This window comes from Ptychodera flava, chromosome 5, assembly GCF_041260155.1.
Source record: "Ptychodera flava strain L36383 chromosome 5, AS_Pfla_20210202, whole genome shotgun sequence".
Taxonomy (NCBI): Eukaryota; Metazoa; Hemichordata; class Enteropneusta; family Ptychoderidae; genus Ptychodera; species Ptychodera flava.
Genome location: NC_091932.1, coordinates 5,848,750 through 5,875,998, shown reverse-complemented (window position 1 = coordinate 5,875,998; position 27,249 = coordinate 5,848,750). Strand labels below are relative to the sequence as shown.

Below are 27,249 nucleotides of genomic sequence, written 5' to 3'. Positions count from 1 at the left end.
TTTTGTCTAATCAACGTAATTAAACTACAGTGTTTACACAGACTATCTCTATCCGTATCGACTGAGAAAATGAAATGAACACAGGAATACTTCTCTTTCTGCACAACGAAATATATTTTATCAAAAGCAAAATGCAAAATACCGATAAAGAGTTAAGGGAACTTTCATTGACTGAGTGAACTAACTGACTGACTGACTGACTCGACTGTTGCACGGTTGCCCTTGATTTTGCTCGCCGCCTACAAATCGCACTTGACCGCTACTCATGCGGGGAGGATATTATCAGAGCATGGAGTTGTAGATCACACAACCCGGGCAGCGGTGACGAGTCCCTTTTACGGTAGGATTCGGAAGTCGATTTGGTAACGGCTCTACACATTAGAAGCATAGTTGCGAGTGGAGTGATACGTACCGGCCGCCGCGTACTATGCATAGAATAAATGCCCCTTATTCTATGCATAGTACGCGGCGGCCGGTACGTATCACTCCACTCGCAACTGTGATTAGAAGCACCTTTGCCTTGTAACACAGTACACAGTGCTGACAATACTTCCATCGGAGGTAATTCCTTGGTAACAAAGGTTGTTCAGGAATGAACGAACTAGGACAAAGTTGCTTTAGTTTAGATAATACTCAAACATCTTGGAACAGTGATGCATGAAATATCCTCTGTCCCCCATTTCCTGATACCATATAAACAAACGATGATATTATTGAACGAACAAATGTTTCAAATTTTAGCCCGAAAAAGTATTTGGGATTTGACAATGAGCCGTAGACGGAATTACATTTAGGAGAATTTATTACCCGAAGAACGCACTGCAGTTAAGTGGAAGGCACTCGAGTGCATTCACCCGAATAGCACATGCGCAGAAACAGAATCCATAACCGACATATGAGGTAATCAGGCAGGCCCCCGGGGCAGGCCATATCTTTGTTCACATAACAAAATGACGTCAGTAGAGTCACATAGACCATCCATGTTTATGAACGCAGATGAAATGTCATCAAATCAGCGCAGACACTCTGAGTTTGTCCGGGATGGTGGCTTCTACGGGTGGCTGGTAGTCTTCGGAAGCTATGTGTGCTGTGTATTCGCATATGGAGCGTATGTTGCTATTGGAATATTCTTCGTCGCCATACAGCAATCCTTCCAAGTGACCTCAGTTCGTGTATCGTGGATATTATCTGTTCAGATATTCTTGCAAATGATACTCGGTATGTTTGTTCTACTATTGAAAGTTTTGCATCCTTCCGTTTCAAAGAGTTAGGGAGTGCGTATCGGAATGTACAGAACATGCCAAGGGGATGTCCGAGGGGTACTGAACGCGTCATGTGCCTTAAAATTTCAGGCTCTTTTCTGATCTTCTTAAAATGTTAACAACTCAAAATTTGACGGATACACATTGAAGTCATCTCACTGTCATACGCATGCTCACTGAGGTTCTCTATGTAGTGGAAATCACTTCACAAGCAAGCGCAACGGCCAGGCCTTGCATTTTGCGATGATGAATGTATTTTAGGCATCAAGTTCTGAGAAATTAGGTGACAGCCTAGTACCTGCTTGGTTAGGCAGTGTGGAAATGGATCACTTGTTATCCCGTTTTCACGCTGATTAGGATGAATTCACATCCGGTCACGATATAGGGTTTGGTTTCACGTCGGAATTATAGCGGTGAATGTCATGCGGGTCAGTCGAAAAACAGTCCATATGTGGACTTTGCAGCGGGTACTTGTAAATAATGGATACATTAAGTGTAAGAAACAGTTGACAAGACCCTCTGCTAAAGTACAATAGATGTTTATTCTCCCTAACGTTTCGGACGTACACGGACAGCCTTCATCAGAGACTATACAAGCACATATATAGCCTCTGATTAAGGTCGTCGTGTACGTCCGAAACGTTGGGAAGATTGTCTATTGTCTATTATCTATTGTCCGGTAGCAGATAGGTTTTGTCAACTATTTTTCACACCTCAGATCTCGGTATTATATTTTGACCGAATTATATATTTCTGACATGAATAAATTAAAGGAAATGCAACAATTATATTTATGACGCAAGGCAATGAAAGGAAAAATGGTAAAGAGCGTAGTTTGTCAATAACTGAATTTGAATATAATTTGAACTCCTCATGACGGAGTTGCCAGTGAGTCTATTTATAGGTAATGGAATTTGTGGTTTTGGCTGTTTATTTGGGAATGCTTTGACGAGCGTTCGGTTCAACATGTCTAAAATGGGAAACACATTACGTGCGTTTCGAAATGATGCAGTTGATAACCAGAAATAGATCTTTTACCCTTTTCATATATTTTACATCCTCAGCCACTGTACCTATAGTTCCTTAGAAACCTGCAAGGGGTGCAGTAGATGTAGTTTATTAGTTGTAGGTAATGATAACTTAGCCTATCTAGGGCAATGCAAATCGTAGACACGCTTTATTCTTCCATCCTGGCGATATAGTGGAGTACCGGAGCTCAGGTGGCGTCCAAGGTATGCCCTTAACCTCAGAAATTACCTGAAGTGTGACTAAAATGCTTGTAACAGTTGGTGAACATTTCGAACTTCTCGATTGTGTTCAATGTTGGTGGCATATCACGTTACTTAGTACCTTACACTACTTGGTACCTTCTAAGTTGACATCCTGAACACGGTATGGGTTTTCTGTATTAGAGATCAAAGTGAATAGCGAAGCACCCATCGGTTGAACCATCTTTTTGTAAACAAAGAATGATATATTATTTGTTTGAATCATGTGATAGAACATTCTTGACATTTCAGTCAGAACTTTACCAGCCGATATTGTCGAAATCGAAATCCATGTACAGGGTTGCCGTAGACCTTTTATGTTACTGTTTACTCGAATTGTAAGTTCTCCTCAGCGTTCAGAGGTGGCCTCCTACACGAATGTATACAAAGCGTCACATTACACAGCCTATTGAACAAAGTTCCACTTCATGGTAGAGACTTAAGGCTACACCTGATACTCGGCTTTTTTTAACTCGAACACTCTTCCATTTTCACTCATTGTTGTATGAGAACAGTAAATTAAAAGTTGTAGGCCTGGTAATTGAGCACATTACATGTTCAGAGTAGCAATTAATAGTTTACGGACTTTATCAACACGGGCCTTGAAAGCAGAGACAAGCTATTAGAGCATCATCTCCGCTAGCCAAGGGTATTCAATTGGGAAGGGATGTATCCCCAACAACGAGACCTGACCTCCGACGACCTGATCAGGTCGTGAGGTCCGGACGATGACAAAGCAAACATGGCATCTCAAAGGTAAACGTCTGTAATCTGAGACGTCCTGACCTGGATTTCTGACCAGATCGTCACACATAGCATATGTATTCAGAACACCTGCAAGGCACAATTTTTAACGAGTTGATGAATATTTTTCATTGATAACACATTATCGTTTGATTTGAATACTTGCACAATACTCACTTTGTATTCATACAGTAAACTTATTCATGAAATCACAAGAAGTAGCTTCTACTGTCTATGCCGACATTGAGCAACAGATATAAACGTTAACAAGGACTTAATATTGTCAGACAGACGACAGCATAAGGTGAATGCACAATCATGTTTACATGTTATTTTCACTTCATTCAGTAATAAAACCTTTAACAAGGCCGTCTAGAGCTGTTCAGAGGGTTGAATAACATTGAAAAACTATTCATGAAGGGAACGAGCACAAAACAGCAGGGGCTGAATTTAAAGAGGGTGCGGACAGCACCTGCAGTGGGTGTTCGGGGGCTGCGAAAATTCGAGAGTACGATGGGGGTGGAGGCTCCAACTTTTCACTGAATGCAAATGGTCCCGAAGAACCACTATGGATGGGGCAGAAACGGTTCTTTCATAAACCAGTTTTCTTACTAGGTTATCCAATGAAACAGCTATTTTTTAATGACTGGCGATCATAAACAGTTTGTGCTTTTGAATACAATAACGCAAACTGTAAGACTTGGCATTATAGTGAGGGAATGACGAAAGGCAGCAGCAGTTGACTATCGTAGGATTACCAAAAGGCAGACAATGGGCTGGGGAAAAACGATGTTTAGGCAAATTAATTATTTTACCAGATATAGCAAGTTTTATATTGAATTTATTTTCATAGTTTGCCCAGTAGACTCATATGCATAGTATATTGATATCTTATGATGAAATTTCAATATCATATTTATTGCACACCTAAGTCTTTTTACCCTGTTCTAGGGAATTGAATTTACGGCAATTGTCAAACATATACAAACGCACTAAGGGAATCATATTGTTATAGTTTGTGCTTAGACTACAATGTGTATTGAAATAAGACTTAAGGGTCAAATTCCAAAATCAAATTTGTTGTATACGAATGCCCTTCTAATCACTATATTTCAGTGAATTACATTGATATCGGTAGTATGTTGGCCCTTGTTGTTAATATATGTAGGTCAGCCTCCCATGCGTTTAGGAAGATAGGGAAAATTCGTAACATGTTAGATCAGAGCACTACGGAGAAACTTGTTCACGCTTTCATCACGTCTCGTTTAGATTATTGTAACAGTTTGCTTTTTGGCCTGCCAGCTTATAAAATTCAAAGGCTGCAAACGATTCAGAACTCTGCAGCTCGTTTAGTTACTAGAACAAGAAAAACAGATCATATCACACCTTGTCTTTACAGATTACATTGGCTTCCAGTTAAGCAAAGGATAGAATTCAAAATTCTTAGCATCACTTTTAAGATTCTCAATGGTAACGCTCCAAAGTATTTAGGTGAATTGCTAACAGTCCGTGACACTCAGCGCACACTTCGCTCTCACTTCAGTGTTGTAAATCTATATCAGCCAATAGGAAACAGTGTATCACGGTGATAGGGCTTTCTCAATTTGTGCACCTCGCTTATGGAATTCTCTGCCATTATATATTCGAGTGGTTCAGTCGTTGGATGTTTTTTTAAAAGTATACTGAAAATTCACCTTTTCACGTCTTTTTATTCGTAATTCTTGTAGTTTTTATGATGAGTTTTTATAACATGTTACTCATTTTACCTTTGCTTTTTTACTATCAGTTTAAAACAATTTTATGTTTCATCCTTCTATTTGTTGATTTTAAGTGTAAAGCGCATTGAGATTGTTTTTAATGTAATGCGCTATATAAGAAATAAAGATTAAGATAAGATTGATGAATCTATATATTACTGCACAGACATAGCTTGTTTTGTATTTATGTTGTTCCGAGATTGGTCAATAGGCAACCATATATTGTGAAATGATACTTTTGGTGAAATTCGAGGGTATACTTGTTGTATCAATGTCGGATGTATTTAGTGAAAAAAAATAACTTTTTCATCAACAGGCCCGCTTGCAAGTATATGCGTCGAGAATATTGGTTACCGGCTGACAGTTGGCATAGGAACATTGGTGTCGTCTCTCGGATTGTTTTTGAACGCCTTTGCTCAAAATGTTGAGTTTTTGTACTTCAGTTTTGGTGTTTTAGTCGGTAAGTTTAAAATTATGTGGACAGTGAACTGGATGATAGAAATCACTCAAACCCCCAACAACGAATGTGAAAACCGAAGCCAATTAGAAACTGGCTAAACGGCCACTATGATAAGTAATACGCTTACTTTCAAACGTACGCATTATTATGAATACTCAATGATACGATAAACACTCCCTTTCCGTAATAATTTTTAAAACGAGCCTGCTAAAGTTGAAAAATCTTGAATAGTTTAAAGAGATTTGAGAACAGGACAATCTGTCACCGGGGCACATTCAAATAGCCACCTTGATATGTAAATATTATGGCTATGATTTATTGTAAGATATTCATCAGACATAATCAGTCATTTTTTACAGTGAAATACTTAAAACAGAAATTATAGAGTTTCATATCTAGTTGCCTCTTCAACCGTAACACACTTTCTTCACTTCATTCATCGAAAGGTGTTGGATACAGTCTAACAGGATCGCCAAGTCTTGGAATAATACCATTGTATATCAATAAACGTTACGCAGTGGCAAACGCCTTGTCTTTGACTGGAGCTGGCACTGGATCGTTAGCACTGGGAACGCTGATGCAAGCTTTAATAGGCCACTATGGTTGGAGAGGTGCTTTCATTGTATTTTCTGCAATCAACGCACAGATGGGCATTTCTGCAGCTTTGTTCAGATATCCAGACTCGTGGGAAAAGACCAGAAAGCAATGAGATACACCGATAGCTCAGAGAGAGGTTCCTTTGTCGTGTGTCGTGCCATATACAGAATTCTCGATTCAAGTGGATGTACCCTTCTTGTTGAATATCCACTGATTGCAGTTTACAGTGTGTCATCACTATTTGGAGTTGGCATCAGTTTGTACGGATCGCCTGCGCACATGGTTTCTCGCGCTGAAATGTGGCAAATCGGAACAAAACAGGAAATTGCTCTGCTCGTTTCACTAAGTGGTTCTGGCAATGTACTTGGTCGGTTAGCGGTTCCAGCAGTATTACACTGTGGATTTAAGCGTATGAGACTTTCACATTGGTTTGGATTGTGTCTGCTGATAATTGGATTATCAAACATCCTCAGCGCGTTTTGTAGAACATACGTTCTCTATGCTAGCTATGCTTTCTTCTTCGGATTTGTTAGCGGGGTTTTGTACACGGTGATAATACAATCTATAAAAGAGACGGTCAGTTCTGCCCTGACGACAGCAGGCATTGGTCTGTTTTATGCCTTCAGTGCGTTTGGAGTGCTAATCGGACCACCATGTGCTGGTAAGATTTCAATATTGGTGTATCTTCTTTACAGTGGTGTACAAAGAAATTTGGCTACAAAACTAAACTTTCGAATTGACAGGTTGAAAATTGCTTCCGCACTAGTCTTGTGAGCATACAATGTACTGTAGAATTACAAGTTACACTTAAGAGAAGAGCAGAAAAGAAAGCAAAAGCTAAGCAGATCAATTAAAGTTTTCATTTCGAAAAATTAAATATACAACGTTTAATGTTGAAATAAGAGAGACTGATAGTCCATACTGACATGAATATGGCATAGCCTCTTTTTGGTTTACACACACAATCACGGACTACACATACGACTATGCCAGGAGTATTCGAAGAACCATTTTTGTGAAAAACAGAAATAAGTACATTATTACATTAATAGCGAACACGTGAATACGGTTTCAATTCGTTTTTATTTTTGAATTTTTCAGGTTTTATATATGACATGACAGGGGACTACAACAACTCCTTTCACTTCTACGGCGCCTTACTTCTACTTTCTGGAGCTTTTGTGCTTATCTTTGCTCCTATAGCAACGAGGCGACGGAAGGATGCCAATAATACTAACCATATAGAAGAAGTCAACACGATGCATTTATACTGCGTCGACAAAGGCACACAGACAGGATTTGCATAATGAACTGGTATTTTCAAATTTTGTGTGGAACCCTGTGCAGTGAGTCAGTTGACCAATCAAATGATCCGTCTCTTTTTTGTTTGCGGTGTAGACTCTGTTGAAAATAAAAGCTCTGACAAAAGAGGCGATGTAAAATACACTTGACTTTCCAGATAACCGATGAATCGGACATGAACAGAGTGAAGCAACAGCTCAGAGTCTGTGAACTTTAATACTCGTCTTGAAAACGATATACTTTATCTTTTTCTCAAGTGTTTTTCGATGAAACTCTCAACCATTAAGCTTACCAAATCAAAAATAAAATCAGGGGTCGGCGTGCAAATTTTGGTACTAGAGAAACAAATTACATAAAATTGACTGATATTCGAAATTTAAAATGCCCCCTCCCCCGTGTTTTTCTCTAGGAAAAATAAACTTTCGATTTTCACGAGATTAAAACCGTCTGAACTTTTCTTAGCCGTAGAGCTTCAAATATACAGTTATACAGGTGAAGTAGAATTGGGCCCTTTAACTTAGCACTGAATAGTACGAACAATACACAGCAAAAAAACAAAGAAAAGATTTGGCCCTGTGACAGGCCCTGTACAGACCCTGACACAACCCAGGTCTTTGTCAGCAAAGACGTCCCATTGCTGTGACAGGGGCTGATGTACAGGTCTGTGGCTAGTGCTGTGATGACATGGCTATATACAGTACTGTAGACACAGTGATGTGACAGGGCCTGAAATTTCTGCCTGTCCCATCACTGTATTTACAGGACTGTACACACTTACACAGCAATTTGAATACAGACCTGTAACAGGATCAATTTTTTAAATGTGCACACGATTATGCCTGTATTCATTTCTGTCATCCAAATTGGCCAATTTTTCTTAAAATATAACCCTAAAATCTGACAAATTTTCAGACCCAGTAACAGGCCCTGTAAATTCAACACTAACACACCAATGTTTGTACGCCAGTATTTCAGTCATGTGGTCACAGCACTGGATACACTTAGAAATTACATCACTGTATACATTCCTTTATTACCAAACCTGACTTGTTCATACACCCATGATATCTTACCAATTTTACAGGTCCTGTAACATATTTCCTTTGATTGTTACAGGTACTGTTATAGGCATACACTGATATCTGCCTTTAGTTTTTTTGCTGTGTAGTAATACAAACGACCTACCGATTATGTTATACAATTTATCCATTGAAGATGAACTCGAGGCGACTGATGAAGAAAGTTTGACCACTTTCGAAACATAGTGTCAAAGGATCGCAGTTTATGCAGTCTCTCCACTCTTGAGTAGAGACTGTAGACCGACACTCAGATTACAGCTGTGTCTCGCTGGTTATGATCATATTTAAAAGTGAATGGAATAGAGAAGTCGTTCAGGGACCAAAGACAAACTTGTAATTAAACTTTTGGTAATCTGATCTCAATGACCCTTCAACAAAAGCCAAATAGTGATAAAACTTGTGAATTCCTTATATGAAATTTTCCTACGAACGCCCTCTATCATTTCTGATATTTCCAATTTTATAATGTTCATTACATTTATAAGTTAGACTGTGTCATCCGCAGCAGAATGCACTCAATAATCAGCCTTGTTTTCCTTTTCGTCAGAATTACTCTCTCACCATCGAGTTTTTACCAACACACTGTACTGTTTACATCACAGGCTTTTCCAAGCATCCCCTATTTTCGCTATTACAAGTGAGATTTAATTTTTTTCCCTTTCGAGAGTTTTCCCCTTTTACAACTCGATGATTTGATAGAAATGCCAATTACATGTTACAAAGAGTAGCCCCGTAATCCAGGCTCGTTACATTTGTATACCCACGCAGAGCTGGCACTGGCGCCGCATAGGTTAATTCAAGGCAACGAGACCTACATAAACTGGCTATAGATACCACTGCACATCACTGAGATCAATGAATCAATTCACCCTACATGCTGCAGGCATGTTTTTCATCTTTCCTGAATATTTACATTATTCTTAAAGGCATGAATAGACATGTCAAGCTTTTGAAAAAAGTGCAGTTTACTCCGCAATTATGCAAATCATGTACCTTTTAAAAGGCAGGATAACACTGCCTTCGGGTTGTTTTTATTGGCCTTCATTGTGTCCTGACCTGAATGAAGGTCAAATTATCCCGTGCCTCGCATACTCACATTATAGGTAATCTGCATGCAATCTGAATACTACACATGTAGGGTTTTGGGAGCGTTCAGTTTTTATTGCTTGGGTTACCTCCGTCAAAATAAGTGGAGTCAAACCCGCTTAAATAATTTATATCCTGACATGAAATGATAAAAATATAACGCTTCTTCCCGCACGCCATTGCAAGAGTAGATATTGATATTTCGATGTTTTGTGCTTAGGTACATAAACTTTTTATCAACGGACGTCAGAGGAGCATTTTTGCAAGACGCGGCCTATCCTTTTTCCAAATCTATTACATTCAATGTGCTATATCTCAAAAAACATCGAAACGTTCTCAATGCACTTGAGCTGTAGCAAATTTTCCTGCATTATCATTATCATAATCACCACAGTAAAAGTTTGAATCTGAATGTTACCATGATTGTTATGTACAGATTCCAAGTGATTTGAACCTTTCTATTTCCCTGCTGTTCTGTACTTTCCAGAGTATAAAGTATGTAATTCTTTAAATTCTGCTCATGTTCCCTTTGGTCAAAAGCTTTGGATTTTTTCAATTTTATTTTCTGAATTTTATTTCTCAGAATAAAGGGAGTACTGCATATGTTTCTGGTCGCCAGTTAGACAACAACAGTAGAAATATTTATTCAAAAGCATAAAATGCACTAGGCATTATATAGTGTTAATAAGATATGTACATGTATTGAAACTTTTAAAAGAAAATCGTTGACTTAACTCTCTTATTATGTCGTAACAGTAAAACCTTAGTTAATTTCGAAGAATGAATGCGCATATACACGTGCAAATTATACAGTTATAAGCCTTTTTGATCAGTAGGTGGGTATTTTTTTAAATGAAAGACGTCCTCGCACTCTTCCAATTTCGGGAGTCCCTTTCCCGCCTGATTTTGCGGTCCACCCGGCCATGGCCATAATAAATGACGCTCCCTAGAGTTCTGAGTATACTGACGTACAGTCACCAAAGGTGACCTAATGTCAGGCAAAGAATCATTGAAAACAATTTTATTTGATGTGACATTGTTACCTCAAATGACCTTTGACGGTTATGTTCATACTCTGTTCAAAGAAGACGAAAAGATGCCGGTGATCTAGAAATTACATTGATTTTGAAAAGTAACGTGTTAAATTCTGACAAAGCTGGACGGTAACTTTGAACACGTTCAGGACAGTGGCTTAAACGAGTATTCCTTATGCTATACATATTGCCATACATATATTCTTCGTCGGAGTTTAACAAGATTATGGTTATTTTCGCTGATATTTACACTTTTTAAAAATGATTTCCCTCTATTTGTAGATTCTCCAATTTACAAGTGTGCTGATGATAAGACTTTGCTTACACCAAGGTAAAAACAGTAGACGATGTAAACGAAGCTAGAAGTAACGACAATTTTATCATTGAGTGCAAGTCACAAAAGCTTGAAAATTAAGGCCAATGAGAAACACAAAGTGACTAAAAGTGTACTTAAGGTAGGGATGCACTGAACCGACACATTTTCAAAACAATATTTCTTATCAAAGACAACATGAAAACCCCCTCGTACTTTGTATTTCCAAGAAGCAGAGAGTCTGAAGTGTAGTTTGGTGCCTGAAGTGTAGTATGGTAGTTAGAGTTCACTTGAGGGGTGAAGCTGTAGATATTTAGCTTAGGGAACCTCAATTTTGGTATTGATGCCAAGTAAAAAAAACTACTTTATAAAATTTAAGCACGAGGACCATATTATACCAGAGGATTCCTTAGCTCGAGTCACCTGTCTTTACCTCATACGATCATCGTTGTTTCCGTTCTCCACCTGTCTGACTCGCCAGGTTAGTATGATATCACCATGATCCCCTGGGCTCATGTCACTTGCCTTTGTCACTTCATGTCTTTCACCCGGGATCGTATAACGACTGTCCCCCGGGTCTGATTCCCGCAGGCTCCTATCATCACCATGATCCCCAGGGCTCAAATTACCTGCCCTTTGCACTTCGCTTTTCCTACCTGGGTTCATACAGTCATCTGTCCTCTACGATCCCTCTTCCCAAGGCACGAATCACACTTGCTTATGAACCCCTCGGTTCGAGTTTCCTTATTCTTTTCACTTTACTTGATGTCACTCCCCGGGCTCGCACAGTCGATCTGTCCCTCTGGCATTTGCTCCCCGGGCTCGTACCATAACCCCTATGATCCTCTGTGGCTCCAACTTCCCACAGTCCCACTCTCTAGTATCATGCCTTGCATGGATCTACATGTCCTATCCACATCACAAACTGTCACACTACATATCTTCACACATTCCCTCTTTCATGGGGTCACTTCAGTCATTCTTCCTTAGTTTGGGCCTTGGATTCCATCCTGACCCCCATTCTCGGGAATTCTGCTAGTTGTTACGTGCAGAGAAAACGAACAAAAGGGTGAACTCAGCAGTTAACGTTTAAACAAAATTTATTACGAAAATAAAACTAATTGCTAAGTCAGGGATAGAGTACAAGCTTTAAAAGTGTACAGACTACTTATCTCAGCTGGGACGGCAAAGCTCCAGTCTCAGAGTTGTAACAGTCAGTCGGATGAATGAACAGTCCTTTGGCTTGCAGGCTTGAAACTGCACAAAGTCCACAGTATAAATCCAGCGTTGGCAGTGAAGGTCTTGAAAGGTCTTGAGAATGACTACTGCTGGAGTTTAGTAACACACAAGAGACACGATCCCAAAAGTCTGACTGGAAGCTGAGCGCGTCCCTTTTATAAAGGCATATAAGAACAATCTAGAACTTTTATTGACATGCTAATTACAGTTCTAAAATTATCTCCCTTACACAACTAATCAACTTTCCAGAACATTCCAAACATGACTAATTGAATTCAAGGTTGTGAGGTCATCAAGGGCAGTGACCTTGGGAATGTTCTAGACTAATTGAACTCAGGTCATGATGAGTGTGGGGGAAATGACCTACATAACACACCCCCTCTTCAAAAAAAGAAAATTTTTCAAAGAAAATCTTTCTTTTACAAATGTAATCTTGAAAAGGATTTAAGTACTCAAATTTTGTTTTACTCTAAAGTAAAATTTCTTGAAAGTGAACAACAATAAACTCTAAATACGAGAGAGACAGTCTGCAATTAAATTGTCTCTGCCTTTGATATGTCTAATGTCAAGATTAAACTCCTGTAACATTAAACTCCATCTTAGCAATCTCTGATTTTTGCCTTTAAATTCTGCAGAAAAACAAGAGGGTTGTGATCAATATAAACCACTATTGGCTGATTTGAAGAAGTAACATAAACTTCAAAATGCTGTAAAGCTAATATCAAAGATAAACACTCTTTTTCAATTGTAGAGTAGTTTCTCTGGGATTTGTTAAATTTGCGTGAAAAATAGCAAACAGGATGATCTATACCATGACTATCCTCTTGCAATAAAACAGCACCAGCAGCCGTATCACTAGCATCTACAGCTAATTTGAATGGCAAAGTGAAATCTGGTGCAGACAATACTGGGCACTTTGCAGTATGGCTTTAAGTGTATCAAATGCCTGTTGGCATTGCTCTGACCAAACAAACTTTACTTTCTTTTTAAGTAAGTTAGTCAAAGGCTCAGTAATTGTGGAGAAATTTGACAGAATTTTCTGTAGTAACCAGCCATACCGAGAAAGCGCATCAGTTGTCGTTTGCAGTTTGGTATGGGAAAACTTGAAATGGCACTGATTTTGGCATCAACAGGTTTTACCTCACCCTGTCCTACAGTATGTCCGAGGTAAGTTACCCTTGCCCATACCAAACTCAGATTTGGCAAGGTTGACAGTCAACATTGCTTTACTCAGTCTCTCAAAGAACTTCCGCATGAGCTTGATGTGTTCCTCCCAGGTGTCACTATACAGAATGACGTCGTCAACGTAAGCTGCACACCCGTCTAGCCGGATATGACGTCGTTGATCATCCGTTGGAACGTTGCCGGAGAGTTCTTCATTCCAAATGGCATCACCTTGTACTGGAACAATCCGTCTGGCGTAACAAAGGCGGATATTTCACGAGCACGATCTGTCAGAGGGACTTGCCAAAATCCTTCAGTAGGTCAAATTTCGTCACATACTTGGCTTTTCCCACTCGGTCGATGCAGTCATCAATCCTCGGGATTGGGAAAGTGTCTGTCTTTGTTAAAGTGTTGACCTTCCTAAAGTCCGTGCACATACGATAACTGTGATCTGGTTTGGGAACAAGTATGCACGGCGAACTCCAGTTACTTTTACTGGGTTCAATAAAGTCATTGTCCAGCAGGTATTTGACTTCTTCCTGGAGATATTTGCTTTTGTTGGATTCAGTCTGTATGGATGTTGTTTTACAGGCTTACTGTCCCCAACATCAACGTCGTGATAGATGACGTTTGTCCTCGTTGGAACATCTTGAAACAGGTGTTTATATTCGTGGAGCAGTTCTTTCACCTGTTGTTGTTGTTCTGGCTGGAGGTGTGCCAACTTTGTAGACTCCAGCTTCTCCAGGATTTCTGAGTTCTGAAGCTTGACCGAGCCCAGCTTTGAGTTTAGAGTATTTTCACTCAAGTCAGTTTCAGTATCACTATCTTCATAATGGCCAGAACTGACGGTACTGACAGGCTGAGTTATAGTAGGATTATCCCTATCCAAATATGGCTTAAGCATATTTATGTGACATAGCTGCTTTTGTTTTCGCCTGTCAGGTGTTATTATGATGTAATTTAAATCACTCAATTTCTTATCGATTAGATATGGCCCAAAGTAACGAGCATGGAGTGGTTTGCCAGGAATTGGAAGTAGAACAAGAACTTTTTGACCTGGTTCAAACTTCCGTTTTGAGGTGTTTTTATCGTATTTGGTTTTCATTGACTGCTGAGATGACTCAAGATTTTCTCTGGCTAATTCACATGCTTTAGAGAGTTTTGTACGAAAATCTGACACATATTGCAAAATATTCAGACAATCATCATCGTCTGATAGGAATTTCTCTTTAACGAGCTTAAGTGGGCCACGGACTGTATGTCCAAATACAAGCTCAAATGGGCTAAAACGAAGAGACTCTTGAATTGACTCTCTAACAGCAAAGAGCAGAAAATGAATTCCTTCATCCACTGCTTCTCTGTGTCAAAACAGTAGGTCCTAATCATGTTTTTCAAAGTTTGATGAAATCGCTCAAGAGCACCCTGACTTTCTGGATGATAGGCGGATGACCTATACTGTTTAATGCCTAGCTGATCCATTACTTGTTGAAAAATACCAGACATAAAGTTGGAGCCTTGATCGGACTGGACACATTTAGGGAGGCCGAATAAAGTGAAAAATTTGACTAAAGCTCTCACTATAGTCTTTGTCTTTATATTTCTCAGTGGTATGGCTTCTGGGAACCGAGTTGATGTACACATAATTGTCAGCATGTACTCATTTCCTGATCTTGTTTTGGTAGGGGCCCAACACAGTCTATTAGTATCCTACTAAATGGTTCTTGAAATGCAGGAATTGGCTGTAAAGGGGCCTTTGGAATGGTCTGATTTGGCTTTCCTACCATTTGACATGTGTGACAGGTTTTACAGAAATGTGCTACATCCTGCCTGAGATTAGGCCAATAAAAGTGACTGAGAATTTTGTGATAAGTTTTCCTTACTCCCAAATGACCAGCCCAGGGGGTTTCATGGGCTAGGCGCAATATTTCAGCACGATAGGGCTTTGGAACAACAATTTGATGTTTTATAGCCCAATCGTCATCAACCAAGACATCTGGAGGTCTCCATTTACGCATGAGAATACCAGATTTTGTATAATAGGAAACAGAGCTATCTGAAGTTTTACCTTCATCATCTACCCTGTCAAACAAAGACAAAATATCTGGGTCTTTGTGTTGTTCTGCAATGAGATTTGATCTAGAAAATGTCTGACTTTGGTCAGCAGAAGTTTTACTGGAAGTTTCAAATCCACGAGGGATAACGGAATGATCCGTGTCAAACACCTGACTGAGAAAGGTGTCTTTTAAGTCAACATCTGTGACATTATTTTTGAGAGTATTTTGATTCTCGGAAGTTTTCTTTGACATGGCTCGAGTAATGGCACATGAAGGAAATAAATCGGGTATCTCTTGTTCAATTGGCTCTGGATCCTGATCTAAACTAGGATTATCAGTCACAAGTGGATTAGTAATGACCTTGTCCCCAGCAAGTCGTTTCAAAAGAAGGTGAATCCCTTAAGCAAAAGGCAAACAAAAGCCTATACCTAAAGCCACAGGTCCAGAAACAAAGTCCGAAGACAAATAGACATTATGGAGAGGAACAGGAATGTAGTCATTACAATCTACCCCCTTAATAAGAACTTTAGAACCTGAAAATGACTTTTCAGAAAAACGGCAGGGTATCTGCCAACAAAAGAGACTGGGAAGCCCCGGTATCTCTTAAATTTTGACAGGGGTAGCGGAAGAGAAATCACTAGAAAGTGATATAAAACCATCATGAATAAATGGTTCGAAAATACCCATAATGCTATCTTGAGAAGAATTGACCTTGACCTCATTAATTGGGGTTGAGAGGGATTTAACCTCAGAAAATGTGTTACACACATTATTAGACTCTAATTGAGTTGATGAAGAAATAAAGCCGGTGGGCTTAGATCCACTTTGACCACTTTGACCTTCACGTTTTCTTTTCAACTTGAAACACTCTGACATTAAATGGCCGTCTTTCTTGCAATAATTACAAGAAAGTGTACCGAACTGTTTGTCAGAAGGAGATTGAGACTTGGGATCTGATGATGTGGGAGTGTTACTTGAACTCTGTGAACTGTTGTCATTTGATTTTCTACTGTCCTTTGAAAAATTCTTGGATGAAAAGGAGGAGTTAAATTTACCTGCATTGTTTCTGTATGAAAGGACTGGGATGGTTTGCTGAGAAATGAAGATTTGTGGGTCAATGAATAATCATCGGCCAAACGTGCAGCAACCTCCAATGTATCTGCCTTTTGTTCATTGATAAACGTCTTGATGTCACTCCGGATGCACCTTTTAAATTCCTCAATCAAAACAAGCTGTCGTAATTGTCATAATTCTGACTGACCTTTTCAGAAGAGCACCAACGATCAAACAGTTGTTCTTTTGTTCGAGCAAATTCAACATAAGTTTGATCCTTCACCTTCTCACAATCCCTAAATTTCTGACGGTAAGCTTCAGGCACCAATCATAGCCCTTGAGAATTAATTCCTTCACAGAATCATAATTTGAAGCCTGCTCTACTGACAACTGAATGTAAATTTCTCTGGCTTTACCCACCAAAGCACTCTGCAAAAGCATAGACCAGGACTCCTTAGGCCAATTCAGACTCTGAGCAATTTTCTCAAAATGAAGGAAATATTTATCAACATCCTTTTCTTGGAAAGGGGGAACTAACCTGAAATGCTTAGTGATGTCAAACTTGTCTGAAGGGAAGAATTTTCCTGATTGTCCAAGCTCTAAACGTCTCATTTCTAACTGTAGTCGATGTTCTTCCAATTCTCTCTCCTTTTCTCTCTGTCTTTCTTCCATTTGTAATTCTTTGTCTTTCATTTGTAATTCTTTGTCTTTCATTTGTAATTTTTCCTGCCTTTCCCTTTCTTCCATTTGCAATTTTTCCTTTTCTAATTCCAATTTCTTAAGCTCCAAATCTGCCTGTATTTCTAATTCTAATTTTTTGAGTTCGAAGGAAGACTCAGGCTCATAATCTTTTAAGGCAGACTCCTCAAAATGGCCAGAATTAACTAAATGTTTTGCAATCTTGAACTGAATTTCTCGCTTGCGCATAGATCTTTTGACATCTACTTTAAGGAAATTTGCCAGTGCTATGAGGTTGTCTTTTCTGAGGGAATTAAATGTGTCCTGATCAAGGTCATCCATAAATTCGTCTGGCTTGAATTCCGCCATGATTGAATTTCGCTGAGTTCACAGTATACAGTAGTTTTGAAAAGGCTGTCAAAATGTTTCAAACGGCTCAAAATATTCGTCTCCCGGACGAGCCCCCAATTTGTTACGTGCAGAGAAAACGAACAAAAGGGTGAACTCAGCAGTTAACGTTTAAACAAAATTTATTACGAAAATAAAACTAATTGCTAAGTCAGGGATAGAGTACAAGCTTTAAAAGTGTACAGACTACTTATCTCAGCTGGGACGGCAAAGCTCCAGTCTCAGAGTTGTAACAGTCAGTCGGATGAATGACAGTCCTTTGGCTTGCAGGCTTGAAACTGCACAAAGTCCACAGTATAAATCCAGTGTTGGCAGTGAAGGTCTTGAAAGGTCTTGAGAATGACTACTGCTGGAGTTTAGTAACACACAAGAGACACGATCCCAAAAGTCTGACTGGAAGCTGAGCGCGTCCCTTTTATAAAGGCATATAAGAACAATCTAGAACTTTTATTGACATGCTAATTACTGTTCTAAAATTATCTCCCTTACACAACTAATCAACTTTCCAGAACATTCCAAACATGACTAATTGAATTCAAGGTTGTGAGGTCATCAAGGGCAGTGACCTTGGGAATGTTCTAGACTAATTGAACTCAGGTCATGATGAGTGGGGGGAAATGACCTACATAACATAGTTCCCACATTTTCGGCTTCGCAGGATGGATTCCAACCTTGGGGCAGCTGCTTGACCTTAGCTCTAGGTCATCAAGTATCCTCTTTCACTCCGCTTGCTTGACTGTAGGGACCCTCTTCTAATTTTGTAGTGGTAGTCATGTTTTACTTTACTTGGATTCACAGCATAATTTTGTATAGCTTTCTAGAGAAGTTTTGATGTTATTACATTCACTTGCAGTTTGCCATGGGTTGCTTTTTCATTCACAATAAAACTTGGTTTATCTTCAATGCAGTATGGTGGGTTCACAAATGTCTCATTTGAAACTCGAGTGCATATGAATCGACAATTTTGTTTAGCATAGTCAACTTATTCTCAAATGGCAGGATTAAAGACTGACATTAAAAAAATATAGTTCTTGAAGAACATAATGCGAAAATTAACATTTGACATAGCCAGAACGGAATTCAATTGTTTTGAAACGTTGAAAATGGGAGAAAAAACATGCCTATAAAAAATATGCCTAATTGATGTGTAGCGGAAAACTTATAAAGTTAATACAGGGTAAAATGCTACACTGTAAAAATAGCGGACGCAAGAGGCGTCTTTACGCTTTCAAAATGTAGATTTCTGTGTTCAAATTTGAACGGCTAGTGTTCATATTTTTAACACTAGTGTTCATATTATTAACAATGATCTTCTAAACCTGAACACTATGTGTTAACAACAACCATCTCCTTCAAGTGTTCAAAAACTCAGCATCACAGAAATTTTGCAATACTGTAAAACAATTGTTTAATGTTTTTCACTTTACTGTGGCTATATTAAATTTATTACTGCCTCGCTGTCCGGCAAATGTACACGGATTTTGATGTAAACAATTTCCCACTAAGTGAAAAATATTTCCGGTCTAAAATTGCTGAAAGCATGTTTTTTTCTAAAAAAGGAAGTATACAAAATAATTTTACAAGTTTATTACGGGTTTAAATTTTGAAATTTTGAAAAGAAAATCAGATAACCACCTTGAACGTTATCGGCGTGCAAGAGGCGTTCTACTCCTTAACACTTGGTGTTCAAGTTTGGTGCCTTTTCTTATCCCGTCATGCATCAAAACGGAAGTTGCGACATTTTTCTTGTGAACGCACGCTCAAGTCGTGATCGTGCGGAAAGAAGACCAGAAAGGTAAGTTTTCTCTCCAAAATAGTAAAAGGTGTTAAATTTTGAAGCATCTGTATTGTTATCCTTTGAAATTATTTGTATGGTATTTTGGAATAGGTAAAATACGTGAAGAATCCTTTTTTCTTTCAGTGGCTGGTATACCATACACTAGCTGTGAATACGCGGCGGTGTTTTCGGCCATGGCATATCGATCGCACTCGGGTCAAGGGTCATCACCGGAGAACTGTAGAGATGACCCTTGACCCGAGCGCAATCGATATGCCACATTACCGCTGCGTAATCACAGCTAACACATGTCTTTTAGTAATCACAATTGCATGTAAATTTAAAACATTAGTTAAACATCGCAGAGTGTACACTCTATTGTTTCAGCATGTGAGAGTTGGCTTTTCTTTAACTTTTCATCAGTTGATGACAATAAGCAGCCAATATTTTGTAACATTATTGAACAAAGGCACTGTATACCAAAGTCACCCCTTTTCCTTCACCTAAAAGGCCACCTTGTCTTTCATTTGAAGTCTCATGTCGCCGTATTACCTATTGTTGCATTGCTTTAAGGATGTGAAAAGTTGGATAAACGTGAAATCGAAGAGTTGTTAAAGAAGCTGATGGTACAGAAATTGAAGAAGATGAGTGTACAGGTAGCTGTCTGGAAACAAGCTTGAGAACCTCAGTTCATCTCTAATGTTGATTTAAACTTTCGAGGGTCAGTAACTGAGTTTGATAAGTTTCGGTATTTTTGTTCTGAATTTATCTGAGCTTTGGTAGAACGCTATGATCAACTAAATGTTACTGGAGAATAAGCTTTCAAATACGTGTAGTCTCCCTTATCAGATGCAAGGGTAGAATGAAGAATTTAAGCAGAAAGCGACAGAAAATTCACAGTAGAAAATGTACACTCTGAATTTCTGAATTTTTTCTGAAATTTTCACTATGAAGTTTCTGTCGTTTTCGGCTTCAATTCTTCATTCCACCCTTGCATCTGATGAAGGAGACTTCATGTCTTTGAAAGCTTATGCTCCAGTAACAGTTAGTTGATCATAGCCTGCTACCAAATCTTAGATTATTTTGTATTGTAGATCAACACGTCTTTTGTTCTCGATTTGCTACTGTTTTTAGCTTTGCTGTTAAGAACGCAGAGCTTATATCATAGGTGAATGTGGGCCTCGTCCTCAAATTTTTACATCCCAAGCTTTTTCTTCAAAACGGCAGTACGATTCCTTTTATATCTGGAGTACAGGTTTCCAGGGCTTATCTTTATCATATATGTACAAGTTATGATGTAATACGCAAATTTGTATTTTTGAAACATTAAAGACATTTTAGACATTTTTAAGACATAAGGAATTATGAAAATGTGATATATTCAAGTACTAAGCCAAATTTTGAGCTTTTTCAGAACAGATGTTTTTGTACGTTTTTACAAGTATGAACATATAACGTAATCCACAATATTTAAGTAAAACCTGTTTTGTCATTACTTTGTTCATATTGTTTGTAAACGATCTACAGTGTTTATGTGGATTTTCTTTTGTTTATGTTTTGATAGGAAGGTGTTAACACCGTTGGTGTTTTCCTCTGACAAACTTTACAAAGTAGCCATGTTTATTTGCCCATTTTACACTAAATAATTGTATTTTACTCAAGGACTTTGTGTGTATTTTTAAATAAAATAATTTAACTGAATATCAGTGGTCTGTTTTGTTATTTCCAGGCTTGAACACCCCCTGAACACCCAAAATTAAAGGTGTTCAACAAGTGCATATTATATGTTCTAGCCTTTACTTGTAACACACTTATCGTTGAACGGCGTCCATGCGTTCAAAAAGTGTTACAGCCCTTTGAACGCGTAAATGCGTTCAATTTTTTGAACACATTTCATGTGCAACGTGTGTTCAGATACGGAACACCATGGTGTTCAATATAATGTCTGATGAACACGGAGTGTTCAAAATCTGCTCACGTGTGTTCAAAAATTGAACATTGGTTGAACACCTAGTGTTAAATTTCTGAACGTCTAGACGCGTTCAAAAAGTGTTACAAAAAGACGTTTAATTGATGTTCTATCCTTGAACACTTAACTTTACAGTGTACGTGTGGCGGAACCTGATATAAATATCGCTATTTCGTATGAGATACTGGGCGGTGTCATGCTAATTTCTACAAATTGTACAGGATAGTCTCTTCAACTATTTTACTGTTACACGGGTTTTGCTTTAAAATGCAGGTACATGAGAGATGTCATCACCTGATACTACTGATACTAACATATAAACGCAAGGTGAGACGCATTGCAATGTGCTAATGTTTGTAGTCAGCCTCTCCATAACAAGGTTGACCCGTAACATGACCTTTCCAAATCAATGAACTCAAGACAAACAAGTAATTCTAAACTAAGCTGTATGGCGAACTACCGAACTGTTTAAGAGTACAACAACAATTTTACTTCTACGAGTCCTGCCTCCTACTCGCTTGATAGATAAAATTTGTATTTTGGCCCACGGCAACGAGGTATGAAAAGGAAAATAGTAACGCGGAACATATAGAAGAGGTCAATACGCGGGATCACCTGCGACATAAGTACACAGACGTATATATGATATAATGGTATACTGAAATAGGCCTTTAAGTCAAGCAATATGATAATCAGTGAATCAACATCTTTTCAGGCTAATCAATATCAGTCGTCAGTGTAAACAGATTGGTTCGAATAATATATAAGCTAGCAATGAAAAAAGGCGGCACATGACTGAAAAACCTCAAACAGCAATACGCCTGCGCAAAACATTTCAGTAGAAGCAGTTGGCAGATACTTTATTTTCAACCAAGAGAAAAGATTCTTGCGAAAATGTGTTTGCACACTTGACAAATAAAATTATTTCCAATAAAACAATCTGGTACCTCTCAACTTCAATTCGTACTTATCATTAGACATTAACATCTGTTTGATGTTTTATAATGTCTCCTTGGAAAAACAATTTCAGGTGTGATTTTAAAAAAAATCAAACGTGACGAAACGTTCGAATCATTTTCCTTGAGGACCAATGAAATATTGGTATTACAAGTACGGATCACATACAAACTAACTGACAAATGTATCAAGAAGTCCGGGAAAAAGTACAGAAGACAGTTGGAGAGTTACCTGGGGAATGATATGTGTAGGATCCAAGACCCTTCCGTATAGTTCGGGCCCCTGATTTACACTCTCCACTCATATATGGTTTAAAATGGCACTTTAATAACGCTGTATCTTGGAGCAACACTATTACTCAGTAGGGTGACCAGACGATTTTTAAAACTGATTTTTTTTGCCAAATCTTGATGGCACCTGTTGAAAGTGTTGGTACAAAATCCAAATCTGAAAAAAAATTTGGCTAATTAGCATGATCACAATTTGGCAGCCTCTGGAAAATCAAGTTCCAAATTCTTTCCCTGGGAATATTGTAATGAGGAATAATGAGACAGTGTGACCAAAAATCGGATCAAATATTGCTAAAATGGCTCAAAGATGACTAACTGTACAATAATGAATCCGGTGAAAGGTGCAATGATAGTTTCCAAATTATTTCTGTGAGAATATTGTATGGGTTGATGAGTCCAATGAAAGAAAATGGAAGATTGTCCTCACGCTGACCATTGTGTTTCCAGTATCATGGATACAAGCCATTGTTTCTGGTCAGAGACACATGCGCACGGATGAAAAAGCACGTTGTTCAAGTACGGCACTATTGCGAACTTTACTTCCTGCTTTGGAAAAACCGTGGGCGCTAATTTGCGCTGCATAGATATAGCTGAGCTATTTTAGGGCACAAAACAAGTAGAAAAATATCTGAGGTACAATTTGCCCGCATGGCCATTCTTCCCTTCTTGGAAAATGATGCCAAAAGTCATAGCCGTTTCAAAGTAAAAATTTCGCCAGCAGTTTCCCAGAAGAAAAAAGAGCTTTATAGGATATTTTTCCACTCATCTTGACTTTGTAGTCTTCACAACATTCACTGTGAAATGCATCTATTTCCATTGACGCGATCTCCCATAGCGACCGTTCGCGTACAAGTAGACGACTTCCAAGATGGCGTCCCCTCTGACTTTTGTTGACAAAATGTGTTCATGAACTTCAAGATTTTCACGTTATTACCTTGTTCACAGACATTAATGTGCACAACTGTTGCATACCTAAGGTAAATTTGTACAATTTATCACTACCTGGGTCCCCCTTTATGCCTTCGATTTCGAGCATTCACCCTCAGAAAACTTGTGTCAGCCCCATTGTAGGGAATAGGAGGGCCTCTCGTCCGGTCACCCTATACTCAGTAATTACAAAGTGCATATTCCATTTCACTTCTGTGTAAACACAAAACGAATGCACATACGGTTCTGAATAGTAAAATATACAAAAAAAATTAAGGTAAGTCTCAGGTAAGCAAATACAGCGTATAATTTACAAATGGAAGCTTGATATACATTTGAAGTGGTCTCAGAAATACAGAGGGGATGAAATTTGAAACTTCTTCATGGCGCATAGTTGTAGTTGTAGTCCTCGCCTCATACTGTAACAGTATATCTGCGTTTCAAAGACAATTTCCTCTGGGCTTGAAGAAACCGTACTGTATTCAGTTGAATAACACAGGTAAGTCTTACCTCAGATGGTGACGTTTTCAGGGGAAGTAAATGCAAGTACAGGAAAGTAGTACGAATGAGAAAGCTGACAGCAACTGACTGCTAGCCAAAGAAGTGACTGACTTTGAAAACGTTGGCAAGTCTAAATTTATACTTGATCATTATGGAAGGTATTTATTCATAAAATATGAAGACTGGCCATTCAGGAAACAGTATGTGGGGAAAGCAGATGTAGTGAATGAATGAATGAATGTAAGAAATGAACACACGTACCACAGTGTTGTGATACAATCTACCATACCAAAGTAAAGATGTCCTCTATAACATTGTAGTACATTAAATATATGTAAGCAATATTTCGTAATTCATTACGCAGTAGTATTTGAGAAAACTCACAGAAAGCTCTGAGTTTTTGTCTATGTTTCTGTACAAATCACACGCATCATGTAAAATTCTGACTAACAGTATTAAGATTTTCACTAAGTCTAAACTTTTGCTGCTAATTAGCATATTCTGGGTAAATGAGAAGTTCAATTGAACGAATTCCCATTTATAGTTGAGCGTGGATCTAAACAACAAATACAAAGCACAGATGTTCATCCCCAAGATATGTCATCCCCAAGAACCTTCATATCAAATTTGAAAGCAATCGGAGCAGCAGTGTCAGGAAAGATTTTTTTTACAAAAAAAGAAGGAAATGACCAAAAGATACAAATTTGCTAAGTTCACCACGATTGAGTTCACCCGTCGACAGTTTCTCTACTGTCTATAGTTCACCCAAGGAACATGAATACCAAGTTTTGTAGCATTTGGGTAAGCGATTTCAGAGATGATTTATCGACCAAAAAGTAATTGCCCCTAAAATATATATATGAAAATTCAACCACAATTTGAACAGGCCTAACAGAGCTAAACGCAAGGATCATGCCTACCAAGTTTCAAAACCATAGGGCTTAATAGAAGAAGAATTTTGAGCAAAAATTAGAAACATTGCCCCTGAAATACAAACATGAAAATTTCACCACAACTTGATCAACTCTAACCGAAGTCAACCTGAAGAACCATCATATTAAGTTTCAATCAAATCTAGCCTGTGATTACAGAACTTTAGCAATTTGCAGGATTTTGCCTTTTTTACCTCATTTACATATTTTCGACACTGACACTATAATTTGAAGAAATTCACATCTCCACCCCTTGGTGCACCTGTACACCAAATCGTAAATTGGTAGGTGCTGCGGTTTAAGTTTTTGATTTAGACATACATACCTACCTACCTACCTACCTACCTAATAAATAAATAACATACATACATACATACATACATACATACATACGTACATACATACATACATACATACATACATACACACATACATACATACATACATACATACATACATACATACATACATACATACATACATACATACATACATACAGACAGACAGACAGACAGACAGACAGACAGACAGACGGACAGGCGTACAGACATACAGCCATGCAGACGCCATTGGCATATCAGATAAGTTACATATATACATACATACATACATACATACATACATACATACATACATACATACATACAGACAGACAGACAGACAGACAACGACATACATACATACATACATACATACATACATACATACATACATACATACATACATACATACATACACACACACACACACACACACATACATACATACATACATACATACATACATACATACATACATACATACATACATACATACATACATACATTCACATATACAGACAAACAGACAGACAGACAGTCAGACAGACAGGCGCCATTGACTTATCATATAAGCTTTTTTTGGTGTGTATATATATATATATATATATATATATATATATATATATATATATATATATATATATATATATATATATATATATATAATATGTGTGTATGTGTGTGTGTGTGTGTGTGTGTGTAACCCTGGTTACGATTTAAGTCGTGTGTTTAGGTCTACTGCGTGTTGTTGAGTGTGATGACACGTGCGGAATGTCATTGATAGCGTCTTCACCCGCAATGCATTGCAATGCATCTTTACAGATTTTCACTGATTGAAGACAGTACTTTGGTGTGGACGTACATTTAGGAATTATTATCAGTTTTACTATCAAGAAAAAAATCCAAGACAGCGTGGTTGGTCTTTCTACTGACTGTGCTTACAGGTATGTGTATTTGATACTTTGGTATTGAGAGCAATGAACTTTTAAAGCTCTCAGAGTGTGAGACATACCCTCAGTGTAGTTTAAAACGTGGATGGACCACACGTTTTCCCAATTGACGTGACAAAGTTTCTAAGTTACTTTTTGTCTCATTCTGTATGAGATTTTTAAACAGAAGGAAAAAATAGAAGAAAACGCTTACATAATTGTCGTTCGTCTTTTTATGTGACTATGCTTACAGAGGAGATCCAGTTAATGTATGATAGATAGACTGTGTGTGTTCCTATTGTGTGGCCTGAGCGGAGAGCCAAGGAGAGCAAAGTTGCTGTTCGTGTCAATATCAGATTATCATCGACTCGATTACTGCTAGGATCGTCTAGAAGAACTCTGTGTGTAAAGTGGCTTTCCTATTGGATAGACTGTCGACCCCAGATTCAGCTATTGTAAGTCTTAGACTATATGAACGTCAGCTAAATGAATGGACCCTATGACAACAGCCATTGTATAATCACCTTGAACGGTAGAATAGTGGGTGAACTTTAATTGTGCGCCTGGAAATACGTTTCCAGTAACAATACTATCAGTTTGATTATTGTAGACTGGTGATGTATTTTTTTGTTTTCTTATTATTATCATTAGTAGTAGAATTATTAGTTGTAGTAAAATAAACCGATATATAAACTGCAACGCAAATTGTACGATAATCATTCTTTCCTTTGTTTGTTGTTCGGATAATATATATATATATATATATATATATATATATATATATATATATATATATATATATATATATATATATATATATATATATATATATATATATATATATATATATATATGATCAGTGGCTTGGTGTCAATTCAGGCAATGTATAGTGCGCGATGCGTTTCCGCAGGGCATAGGTATTGCTAGACGTGGAACTTGTCGTGATTACTCTACAGACTGTTTCATGCGCTTGGCAATCGTCAGGAGTGATGTTGGCGGGCTCGTTGCAGACCCTACAGACCCTATATTTTGGTAGCAACGAGCCCGCCAACATCACTCCTGACGATTGCCAAGCGCATGAAACAGTCTGTAGAGTAATCACGACAAGTTCCACGTCTAGCATATATATATATATATATATATATATAT

At 38.2% G+C, this 27,249-nt stretch overlaps 1 protein-coding gene across 1 annotated transcript; it reads left to right on the top strand.

Annotated features, from left to right (window-relative positions):
- Positions 1–865: 865 nt before the first annotated feature.
- LOC139132870 (monocarboxylate transporter 13-like) lies at positions 866–10,158 on the top strand. The gene is made up of 4 exons (XM_070699226.1): positions 866–1,218; positions 5,348–5,491; positions 5,938–6,749; positions 7,190–10,158. The coding sequence occupies exons 1-3, from the start codon at positions 951–953 to the stop codon at positions 6,198–6,200; spliced, it is 675 nt and encodes a 224-aa protein (XP_070555327.1). The 5' UTR covers positions 866–950; the 3' UTR covers positions 6,201–6,749; positions 7,190–10,158.
- Positions 10,159–27,249: the final 17,091 nt, after the last annotated feature.

Excerpts from the sequence above, each read along its gene's own strand:
- LOC139132870 (XM_070699226.1), top strand. The coding sequence starts at position 951 with ATGACGTCAGTAGAGTCACATAGACCATCCATGTTTATGAACGCAGAT. Across the intron at positions 1,219-5,347 it reads ATTCTTGCAAATGATACTCG|GCCCGCTTGCAAGTATATGC; the intron begins GTATGTTTGTTC and ends TTTCATCAACAG. Across the intron at positions 5,492-5,937 it reads CAGTTTTGGTGTTTTAGTCG|GTGTTGGATACAGTCTAACA; the intron begins GTAAGTTTAAAA and ends ATTCATCGAAAG.